Source organism: Hyposmocoma kahamanoa, unplaced genomic scaffold, assembly GCF_003589595.1.
Source record: "Hyposmocoma kahamanoa isolate Upper Pololo Valley unplaced genomic scaffold, ASM358959v1 100181, whole genome shotgun sequence".
NCBI lineage: Eukaryota > Metazoa > Arthropoda > Insecta > Lepidoptera > Cosmopterigidae > Hyposmocoma > Hyposmocoma kahamanoa.
In genome coordinates, this window is record NW_020653261.1 from 55,148 (window position 1) to 67,997 (window position 12,850).

A 12,850-nucleotide genomic window follows, 5' to 3' on the forward strand; every position below is an offset into this window, starting at 1 on the left:
GAGAAAAAGGTACAGGATCGGAAGGTAGCGAGGTTGATGGTGAGACAGCGTGCAGGGCCAGTAGGCAGTGAAATCGAGAACGAAACACCTGTTCTAATGCAGTAACGGTATACCAGCAAGTTGTACTGGGATGTGAAGTTCTACATCATCTTGAGCGTCGGCTTCAGTTGCCCCTGTGGCGCGTGACACTTATGTAGCCCGCTCCACACTCGAACGATGAAGGCGAGGTGTACAGTCCGGGTCGGGAGTGTAAAGGTGAAAACCAAGTTTAGTCTGAGGAAATCGAGGAAGACTTAGTTTAATCAGATCAGTTTAGTACAAAGACTCTTCAAGAGGCGAGACTCCATGGCCTTACAATTCCACTAACGCCAGCGATTGGGCCACCCAGCACCCAGCCGAACAATTCTTCATGTATCAAGAACAAAAAAGGATCCATTCTTTTGCAACTTTATTAACACTGCCTCATATGTATAACAGGTATTTACGAATTATTCAATACGTCAACCCATATTTTACATTGAAACCCATCAAACTGAAACTGAGGAATGACAAGTTGACAAAAATGACCATACACAGCTGTCTTGTTGTGAGCATGTAGTTTTAACTACTTTTAAAGTTCCCCTGTACATACGATTTGTCGTTTTGATCATCGTCGCGATAATCGTATCGATCCGCCGCTATTCATACGTAAGACACATAAGACATAAGCACACACTATCGATTTGTCGTTTCGATCAGTCTGAAATGACGGATCGTGAGGACTAATCGTTACTTATATGGGAGCCATTAGTAAGGAATTGAATTACGAGCTATTTGACTACTTTTGCATAATGTAGTTTGAACCTGCAATTGTACTTTGGCCAACACGTAAATGCACAAAATCTACAGACGGCAGTACATTAAGCTGCACATTTATGTATTTCGTTTCGTTGATCTGATCGATATTCGAACAAAAGTGTACAGCTTGATGTGCTGTTGACTGTACAATAGACAAAAGTGGTAAGTAAGATTACTTCAACAGATCCACATTGTCTATCTATTCAAAGAAAATATATTTATTATAACATTATCGCATTCGAGAATGAACGTTTACCCAGTTATTAATTTCATTCATTCTTATCTATTTTTAATTAACTCGAACGCTCCAGTTAAATATTTTTGATTGCTTACGAGAAGATGTTGATTTGAATGCTGCGCTTAGAGATTTCATGCTAATTAAAAATAATTCTTAAAAAGGCACACCGCAGGTTGAAACCGACACCATCACTAAAAGAAATTGGCTTTTTTTCAAACTGAACTTTAATTTCATAGACTTTAAAGACTATGTCACAAAAGTGGACTTTTACGTTTAGTGATGGTATTGATCTCAACGTGCGTATATTGCGCTTGCAATAACTAAGTGACGGAATCCGTTACTTTTTGGGAACAGACTTAAAAAAATAAAGTATGTGGGACCAGTCTATGCGCAGGCCACACCGCGAACGAAGCTAACTTAGCTTAGCTCACGTAGCCGGGGCATCTTTTCATACTTCGGTTCACACCGCGAACTAAGCTAACCGAGCTAACTAAACTAACCCAACGATCCCGCTAGGCTATGTAAAATATGTAGCCCTTCTTCCGCTCTTCACCCCCGCAGGTATCCATAGTCGCTACTTATTACGTATTTTCTTAGCTTTACGTGAGCTGAGCTAAGTTAGCGTAGCTGGCATAGTTGGTTGCATGCAACCACGTGAGCTGAGCTAAGTTAGCTTAGCCGGCATAGTTGGTTGCATGCAACCACGTGATATGAGCTAAGTTAGCTGGCATAGTTGGTTGCATGCAACCAAATTAAGTTAGCTTCGTTCGCGGAGTGGCCTGCGCTTTACATGCCATTTGATTGTTGCTAAATATGACAAAATCGTTATTGACACGAAAACAGATATATAGGTTTCATTTCGAAGTTTCCCAACAATGTCACTTCCGAATAGCGCCACTTTGTTATGAAAGTACAATATATACTGTACCTGATTTGAACAACAAAATATATACAAAGAACAATGTATATACAATAACATATTTCACATAGAACATCGCTATACACAAAGAATTAAAGAATTGAGTAAAGATTGACAAGTTATTTTTGGCCCTAAAATGGTGGCAATAGTATTGAATTATGACATCATCAATACAGTTGGATTTTTAAATAGACATACTGACATGATACTCGTCACTTTAAAAAATAATATTGTCATGTTTGTTGCATAGTGGTATGTTTAGTTCTTAATTAAGTCACAGAAACAGGGTCAGTCAAGAAATTTTGACTATTAATCTGCTAAAAAATATAGCATTGAGACTTTTTAACAATACATTACTAAAACAACATCGGTACCACAAACACCCAGCCCCAAGATAATGAAAAGTTTTCTATATTGACCCGGCCGGGGATCGTATCCGGGACCTCCATGAAAACCGATATGCAAGCCACTCGACCGCGGAGGTCGTCATAATAATAAAAAAATATAATTCACTGTCATGATCTATTGAATGAGTAAATAAAGTCGATTCGTTAGACAACACTATTTCATCAAAAACTAGCAACCCATTATACGTCAGTCTATTATTATCTCTAATTATAAATGCGTTTGTCAATAATAGTAGTTCTTTGAAATTCTGCATAATGGAGCCTTGTAACTTGTCAGACTTTAACGTCCAGTGGTAAAAGTAACAAAAACAGGGAACCTGGAGGGCAATAATAAACAGATATACATATAAAATACTTCAAAGAGTACAGAAAAATTGTCCTACTTGTCCTAACATTTTACACTACGTCATTTCATACAGAAATATGTTTATACTTTAATTAATATTGACAACCCCATTGCTAAGTGACTGCGGTAAAAAGTATGTGAGGAACGCCAGTGACAAAAGATGGCTTAATAAGACACTCCTTTTGACTAAACTTAGCATGTTTCTGTTGCTCTGAATTGTACCAATGGTGGGGCAGGCTGTATTAAAAACTATGTGAGAAACATCGAGGATAGAAGTTGGCCTAATAAGTTGTGGTCGGATAATTCGCGAATTATAGAAAGATTATTTACTCGCTGCAGACTCGGCCATAAACTATCAGAGCAGGAAATATTGCGCTCTCTCTCTCTCTCACACTTAACAAAAGAGTACGAGCAGGTACTGAAGTGCAGGGGTCTTGCATCACTGCAGTCGATAAATGCTATCAATAATGTTCATTTTTGTTGTAATAGCAAAGTAGCAATGGAAATAAAAAAAAACAATTTATATTGCATATTTTTGACAACAATATGTAAAGGTAACAATAAGTAAAATATTAATTTTATAAAATCTATCCTTTGTTACAATGTTCAACAGGGAATGGTATTAAAATAAAAAACCCCTCATCCTTCAAAACCGGCACGTAGTAATGCTCATATTACTGCATGGCGGCAGTAATAGGCTTTTCATGTGCTAGAAGTCAACTACTACGCTGACATCCTTTTAAGGGCGTGTTAAGTACGTGAAATAAAACAACTTTTACTTTCGGGGGTTCTGAAATCGCGAAACAAAGAGGTACCAACATTTATCATAAAACAGCTGATTAGTCCGCAATTCCAATGGAATCTACGTGGCGAACAGTGTTTGGTTTTAAATAATAATAACTACACGAATTACCTGGTCGCTAACTAGGAAAGGTAAGCCAAGGTATTCACTTGGGAGCACTATCTAGAGCCAATTTAGAAACTTCATTTCCTTAATTGGTCCTACCGGAAATCGAACACGAGACCTCCCCATCTAGCGTCCACAATGCAAACTGCTGGGCGACGTTGACGACTTCGGTGATCGTCAATGTCGAGGTTGTTTGTAAAATACTAACAAACTCAGAGGAGTATATTACTAACATCATAAACAGCAACTTTAGTTCCATGAGTTTAAAAAAAAATACAATAAGTTTACCAAAAATAAACTTTTAAGTTTTGTTGTACTATCTGACACTTTTGGATCTATATTTGATAGTAAGGTAGTAAGTTCAAACGTGCAAGCGTTCTTCTCGACGACCCCCATCCCCGTTCCTGCGTTTTGCATCGAATTTGTATTACGCTAGCGCTTTGTTTTGTTACCGCAAAGAGTCATCATCGTTCAGAGCGACCTATTTGAATACTTTTATTTTTGTACGAAAATAAAATCTCATGAATTATTAGGTCAAGGAACAAAAGTTGTTTAAATAAGTCCTGGTTGCTAGTAATTTACAAATAACTCCCATTGGCTTTTATTTGTAAGTCAATGATAACTCCATATAATTTTACAAAAAGTTTGTGTTTTATCCCATTGGTACAATTCCAGGATACAACATAAAACTCGCCTTCAAGATTTAAAGTTTCAAACATACATCACTAACGTTGCATATGTGAATTGGTGTAAGAAGAATTTCAATTGTATTATAGCGTACACTAATGTTTTAGGGCTTGTACCATTATCTACCGTCTTTCACCACCTGTGTATAAAAAGTGGATTTTCCCCTTTTCACCACCGATGTGTGAAGTGGGAGTTATTTTATGATTACATTATACAACCTCTAGATTTATTTGTCAAGGTCACAACGATAAGTGAAATGGGTAATTTTCAGGTTAATTTTCTCTATCTAATTTCGGTGGCAATATTATTATTTAAGTATTCGAGCACATTATGGTGAAACGTTAAATAATATTTTAGGTTACTATACTTGTGAGAATATTTAAATAATAAAAATTGCCACCAAAATTAGGTAGAAAAAATTAACCTGAAAATTTCTCCAATAATAAAATCACTCACTGGAGACTGTAAAAAAAAAATGCCTTGCACACACCAGTGGCGTAAGATGACGGAAAAGTTAACAAGCCTGCCGTTGACACTATCGTAAACATTTTAAACCTCATTAATAAAACAAATGTAAGATATAGGCCTATTTCTAAAATACTGACAACCTTGCATGGACTTGTTACTAACGTCGTAAATAAACACTTTTGTTCCATGAATCTTAACAAAACATAATAAATTTACGATAAATATGTTTCTAATTTTTTTAAATCTATTTGGTAGTAAATTAGACTCTCACCCTGCTCCTGTGTTCTACATGGGACTGGTTTTACGCTAGTGCTTTCTTTTGTTACCGCACAAAATTATATAGAGCTATCTATTTTAACACGACAGTTAAGTCTGATGAGTTATTAAAAGTCATGGAACCAAAGTTGTTCTTTGTGATGGTAGTGATATAGTCCTGCTAGATTGTTGGTATTTTACAAATAACCCTCTATAATACAACAAGTTTTACAACAATAGAAAAATAAATACAATGGCAATAATCTCGTGTGAAATAGACCTTATTAAAATACCACAACGAGTATAATTCTTCAAATTAAGAAGAAACAACAATATGACCACTGCTACCATACGACTGTGCATTTATAGTATGACTTCTGGAGATTGGACAAGCGAAGGAGAGGGATTCTCAGGTTAGTGTCCACTATAATTTTCGTGGCAATTATTATTATTTATATTCGAATATACTGTCGTGTAAAATAAGTTAATATTCGAGATTTTATATAATAGTATCGTGAAGTGTTATTTAATCCATCACAGTCTTAGAGATACACAGTATTCCTACCGATTGTGGTATAGTAGCGTTCTAGAGCCACACGATGTCTCTATTGCGCAACTATGTTTTAATCCACTTTTTTTGTGTCTCCAGGTCGCGTTACGAGGTCACATTTCAATTTCAACAAATATACTAGAATACTTAAAAACTTGTTAGAGTGATTTCCAAAATAAAAGTTCGAAGAAGTGTTTGATAAATTTGGTTAGTAAACAATAATATTTCAGAAATGTGATGATGGCCGTTGCTGATTTATATTTGTGTCTACCTGACGAAGCCTACGTTGCGGATTGATGTGACCTTTGGACGTCTTTAAGTTTAATTACATTTAATTTTTAGTAAAATTGTAATAAATTTTAGAATAAGACATAAAGTAGCAATTATATCAACGTCGATTTAGTACAGCTAACCTTTATTGAAAAAAAAAAATAAATTCCGGAATATAACGGGTCTGATTTATTTAATAATAGACCAAAGCTGCGATAACAACTTTGTTAATAGGTGCTTGTACAACATAATATACATTTTCGGGGCTTCTGCCGAATGATGCGGCGGCATACGTCACACTTGACATACAAAAAAGTGCCTAGTAAAAAACTAAAAGCAAAATAGTTTGTATGAATTTTAAACTATATAAATACTTAGGCGCTGTTGCCTTTCTTTACATCCTTATAAGATAGTTCAAGGCAGATTCACGAGCAGGTACAATGTGGATGGAGCTGATGGAGCCGTAACAAATAATGAAATTTGCCACGGAAATTAGGCATAGAATACTAACCCAAGAATAATCCGAATCAAGAATAATGTATTCTTCTAAACTGTATAGTCCAATGTTATTATTGGCAAAAAGATCGAAAAAACACAAAAAAAAATCCATAGGTGGCGCTACGGCAAGAAAGTCTTCAAAATAAAAAACAAAGATCTGTAACAATCACATCAGACCAAAATAACGCTTATTAAAGCAAGCACTGCCAGACTTTCTACACAAGTAGCCTATGGGTCAGTTGTACTCAGAAGGCGTACAACTCCCTACGAATTTTGTATATAGTGTTTGTATTGCTACTGTCTCGTCGTCGGGCATGTTTGCCGCCGCTAGTGTAGAGGACTTTTACGCACTAATGCGAATCGAGAGGTCAAACAGAGTTCTTAAAATGATAGGGTACAGTTGGGGCTCCGAACTGCTTGTTAGGCTCAGCAAACTTCACGTCCTGGGAGTTCAGGTAAACTTAGCAGGTATAATGAAGACATTTCATTCATTTATTAATTTTACTTTCTTTATTTTTATTCTGTAACTTTGGTACTAATAATATAATAGATAGTTAATAAAATGGACTGTAAATTGTCTGCAGTAAATGACTTTTTTTAAATTTACTACATATAGAGAAATTCATAAGGTCTAGCAACTCGTTCCTTAGCTCAGTTGGTAGAGCGATAGCCCCAGTTTGGTGAAAAAGTCGCTGGTTCGGGGCCAGCCGTGATTGTTCGATCTTTTATGTCAATAACAACAAACCAGTGAAGTATTTTCACAAAAAAATATATCAAATTCATGGTAGTAAAAATATCATGATATTCAATAAAATAAATAGAGTAAAGTTAAATTTTGAAATGTCTGCAATAGTATCAACTCGTATAATAGCCACTTTTAATCGACCCATGCTTGCGCTGGCTGGTCGGTCGTGAACGGACTGACGCCATTGCGTTCCATGGCGTCTAAAATCTTACACACATACTCGGCGACGTCGATCCTGCTCTGATCTATACCTTTGATGAACGGGTGCTCGAGTAGTCTGTTGTACTTTGGACGCTGTGTTTCTTCTTTGATGAGGCTGAAATTTAATTAGATCGATTTAAACTTTCACGATATTCGCACATTATTTGATTTTAAGAAACTGTACTTAATTGCGTGTAATATATTTATTTATTACGATGTTGACACTCGGCTCTTCAATCCCTTCGAGAACATGGACGTTGCAACACGTCCGAAATAACGAGGTAAATAAAATAAATATTTTTTTATATGCGAATATGTACAAATGTTTTTAATTAAATAATGAAATTTAATTCATACAAAATAGTAAAAAAATATTCATGGCATATGTTTTAAATAAACACTTGTAGAGTTAAGAAAAAATAAAATTAAAACGAAACAATGAGTAAATTAATTTATGATTTATGACAGTAAACGAATCTTTTATGGGGAAATGAATACGTTTTTACAATAAGATTCCGGAGCATATATTAAGATTATCATTTCCAAAGTTTAAAACTTACATTAAAAGTATTTTAATTGAAAAGTCATATTACAACATTGAAGAGTATGTTTTAGATAAAAATGTACGGAAAGACAACATTCCACACAATTATGATTCAAAGTGTATTCCATAGCATTTAAGTTTATTTGAAAAGAGCAATCCCTAGAGTTTCCTGCTCGTTCTCGGAGAGGTCAGCACAGATAACGAGCAGTAGCTTAAAAGTGACGTTTGCAAGTGTAAAAATTTTGCCTATGGAATAATTGATTATTTGACTTCGACCTTGACTATGTGAACAATGTGTAGCTACCATGAAAAGGTAGCAACACGTTGCTATTCAGTCTAATGCCAGACTGGACACCGACCCTGACATCTTCCGTCGCGTCCTCATACTTAGTAAAATATTTAATATGATGCAATTAGACAGGAAGTAGGTATCCACCATTTTGTTAGCTTAGCTCAGCATTCACATCTTAAAAATGTTTTTTTTTTCATGGTAATAAAAATCAAGTCGTGATCCTAGTGGTAAGCGACACGCCTACCCATAACAGTTAAAGTACTACTCAGAGCTTTAAAACAGCAAAGGTCTGACACTGCCACTGCGTCCCTCACTCTGAGATATAAAGTTCCTTGTGCCGGTAATTTCACCAGCACCTTTACCTTAAAATAATGCCAAAGCGTAGAAATCTGGCTAGAACAAAAAAAACGTCACGCACACCCTTGCTCTTAAAAACCGGAACGTAGTAATGCTCATATTACTGCTTGGTAGCAGAAATAGATAAAGTGGCATGGTATTTGCTGGACAAACTATTTCACAAGGAGCTCTTCTTCTGCCGTCCACTTAACTAAAACGCGGTTAAGTGAGAAATGGTCAAATATCCGTTTCCAATAGAAAAAGATAAGAGTACAAAATTGTCATTCTTCAACGTTCAACTTATCGGAACTTAGCCTAACGATGCATAGCTGAAATATCAATAAACAATGTCAATATTCTAAGGGTCGTATTCCAGAACACTACTCAATACTCAAGTCAGGACTTGAGTATTTCAGTGAGCATTGAAAATCATACTCAAGTCCTTGCCATTAGGATCGTATTTCCAGTGCTTGAAATCATACTCAAGTCTGCTCAAATCCTGACTTGAGCATTGAGTAGAGTTCTGGAATACGACCCTTAAACTGGATTATGGTATGGTAAGTATGGTTTTTTATGACATCTCACAAAAATATTTTGTCACTTAGCCGGGATTTAGTTGAGGACGGCAGTTCTGCTACTAAAACATTTTACAGCGGTTGTTGGATTGTTAATGTATTAATATATTTTATACAATATTTAATGTGCATACATTACAGAACATACATTAAATATTGGTTGTGTTTCATACCCTCCTAAGCCCCGCGTAATAAAAGTGTACATAGTACGTGAATGATTCAGACTCAGACAATATTATTTGAATGATAATATAACCAGAACAATACGTTTTTCATACAAAATTTAGGGCATGCCTGCTATGGATAGAAATATGTAATTATATTTAGTGCGTTGAAATTTGCTGGATCTCAGGAGGTTATACTCGGAAATTACGCAAAGTAGGCAAAGCTGTATACTGCTTTCAACTAGACACGCATGCTAGGATGTTAGCGTATGGAAATTCTTGATGACTTACCAAGTATTAACAAAATTGACAAAATTGTTAGAAAAGGAGTTGTTGTTGTTGGTAAGGCGCGGCGGGTCTCCTTGTACCACCTGTTGCAGTTGCTCAAAGACGGAACCCCAGCGCGGGTAGGGGAAGGCGCCGGTGGCCACTTCCATGAGCGTGATGCCGAGTGACCACACGTCCGACCGGACGTCGTAGCCGCGAGCGCGGCCTGGGTCGATCCTTTCGGGCTACAATTCGTATAATTTATTTAGAAAAATAATTCCATTACGTAGATTTTAGAGATATACAATTCTTATCCCAAACTAACTGTAAACTGTGTCATGGATCCTTAAACAATTTAATACCATAAAATTGTAAACAAAATTATTTTTCCGGGTTTAATTCGCGTATGCTTGTGTGGTTAAAACGCACATTAAGTATGCGCGTTAGCATTTTCATGTTTTATGTTATAATTTCTATACATTTGCAATCAAGGTGTTGGCATAAAGCAAGCGCGTATTTGATTTTGTAATCGAGTACGTGGATTCGAATCCGGCCGGATTGAAGGAATTTTTTCTAAGTGTTCGATTTTCGTATTAATAATTATAACAAACTAGTGGAGTAATTTCACAAAAATAATTGAACATCATTGTGGTTAAACATTCTGAGATTCAATAAAAATTTAAAGGAAATACCGTTTTAAGATCAACAAGGATTCTTTATTTGTCAACATCATTATCAAGATAGTTTGTGTAGTAAAATTAAGACGCGAACAGCTTGTTTTTTCAAACAAAGCCAATCTACTTTCCTTTTAATTACTAAATACAATTTTGTAAAAAATATTTAAAATATATTGCAAAGTGTATACAGGGGAAATCGGAATGTTCTTCGGTAAAATGAAAATAAGATATTTAAATTATTTAAGCAAGTTTTTTAAATTATAGTTCAGAATAAGGTGGTTTGCATTAATATAAGACAAAACTAGTTAATAAATGAAAAACAAAATATACACGATTTAGATCCGGAAAAAATAATAATAAGACATTTATTCATAAGCACATTTACAAAAAACAGGTTAACAGTTTCGGAAATGTAGAAACTTGTGCCAATGAAAAGGATGGAGCCTCAGCACTACATGCTGCCTTTCAGGTTCCACCTTCCAAATAGTATACCTCCAAGATGTAAGAATTGCGTAACCTTAAGAAGAGAAAGATACTTAAAGAAGAAGAGAAAGAAGAGTCTGGGTGTTCTAGAAGTTTAATTATTATTATCAGAATGTTCTTAAACATACATACATAAACTCACACCCTTGCCCCACAGGATGGGTAGGCAGAGACCACGGAACGCCTCCTAACTCTACACAACTTTGTACTCGCATATATCAACTATTCTTTTCATATAACTTCTTTTATTCTAGTCATTTCATATCCCAGCCTTTTTGAGGACACTACTGATCTGGTCAATATAAGTCCTTCTGAGATGTCTTCATAAAACACTTCCATCCCCATTCGCACCATAAACGTTTGATAATTCTTCTTACGTCCATCCGCTTTACACGCCCAAACCATCTCAACATTCCTTTCTTTATTGTAGTCACCATATCCCCTTTCTAGCCATATTTTTCACTTATTACTGTACTGTATTCTTTACTCTATCACTCGACTTTATTCCACAAATTTTCTTAAAAAAATACGTTATTTTTATACATCAATGTAAGCAGCGTTTTACGTAGAGATGCCACGAATAGTGATTTGGCCGAATGCCGAATATTCGGCCACGCTCTCGGCCGAAGCGCCGAATATTCGGTTGCTGAATGGTCAGCGTAAGATGTGTGCATGTCAAGCGCGACCAGTTACGACTTGTCTCATTGCGCTGCATGCGGAGGTAACGGGGTTGGATGTTTTTGTTGAAAAATGATAAAACGATAGAATCAATACAAGACAGTTTCAGGACGTGTTTTCAAGAAGTCGCTACAGATAATATGCAAAATGATGAGGATGTGGAGAAAAGTTCTATTGCACATGAGATTTATTTTTATTTGAAAACCGTTCGCGTAGACCGGACGGCAATCCTTACGAGTGGTGGTCAGCAAACGCAAAGCAATAGCAAGCCTGTCAAAATTTGATAAGATTTATCTATCGTTTCCTAGCAGTAACGTTTATAGTGAGAGGCTATTTTTACAAGCAGGAATTGTTATGTGGAAAAGCGCAAGTTTGTTAGCGACCAATGCTGAAAAAATAGTTTTCATTCATCAGAACCTGCATCTGATTGATTTTAAGTATAAAAGCAATAATTTGCGTATATGTGCTTTTTTTCATTGTTTGATATTCGGTATTCGGCCGAATAGTCGTAGAATATTAAAAAAGTGGCCGAATAGGCCGAATATCGAATTGTAGCCGAATATTCGTGTCATCTCTAGTTTTAAGGCTCCTAATCCAAGTGAAACGTTATATTTTAAAACATAAAACGGGACTTACCGCCATATAGGGTCGACAACCAGCATCGCGAGTACGCGCTATCGAGTCCACTAGCTTACCAGATATACCAAAATCACATAACTTTATATTACCCCTCCTGTCTAGCAGAATGTTGGAGGGCTTTACATCCCTGTAAGTAAAAACAGATGTTAGTTGCATTTTGTTATATATTTTTAACGGACTCCAAAAAAAGAGGAGGTTCTCATTTCGACTGCTTTTTTTTATGTATATTACGCGATAACTCTATTATCCGATATTTGTGATCCGATTTTGATTATTCTTTTTTCGTTGGAAAGAGGGTACCTCAGTATTGGTCCCATTTAAATTTAAAGAAAATATATCACCTCTAAGGGTGGCAAACTAGGGGATGAATCATGTTTCGCGCACTTTCCGGTAACCGATTTGAATAAAACTTGGCTAATAGATGTAATTCCACGAACTTTTGAGTTCTGATTTTTTATAAAAAAAAAAAGTCAATGTTATTTATGATACCAAGTGACGAGACGAATGGTTGTGCGCTTGGTGGTAAGCGATACGCCTGTCCATAACAGTAGTAGTGACACTTAGAAGTTAAGATTGCAAAGACCTGAGGGGTACTGCCACTGGACCCGCCAAGGAGACATTAACACTTGCCCACGAAACGTAGTCTCACGTTGCTTAATTGTCTAGTCGCTAAGGTCCAGGATGCTGACATCTTTTGCGACAGCATTAGCAAAGTAATTTAATAAAAATAATAAAATTAAGGCAAACTTAGCGTATCAAATATGTATGTAGTATAAGTAAAGCATGTAAGCGTTCTTGGTTGTTACTGTAAGTTTACATTGTGTCTTTAATAAATAAATAAAATAAATTAAGTTGACAAATCCTCGA

General features: G+C 35.9%; 1 protein-coding gene across 1 annotated transcript in view; it reads right to left on the reverse strand.

The window, feature by feature from the left end:
- Positions 1-3,981: 3,981 nt before the first annotated feature.
- LOC113229623 (dual specificity mitogen-activated protein kinase kinase 4-like) overlaps positions 3,982-12,850 on the reverse strand; it is a 13,805-nt gene continuing 4,936 nt past the window's right edge. The window contains exons 6-8 of the mRNA XM_026463286.1: positions 11,981-12,110; positions 9,531-9,751; positions 3,982-7,443 (exon numbers count right to left, since the gene is read on the reverse strand). Of these exons, the coding sequence (XP_026319071.1) occupies positions 7,260-7,443; positions 9,531-9,751; positions 11,981-12,110 (535 nt within the window). The 3' untranslated portion in view covers positions 3,982-7,259. The remainder of the gene's footprint in view (positions 7,444-9,530; positions 9,752-11,980; positions 12,111-12,850) is intronic.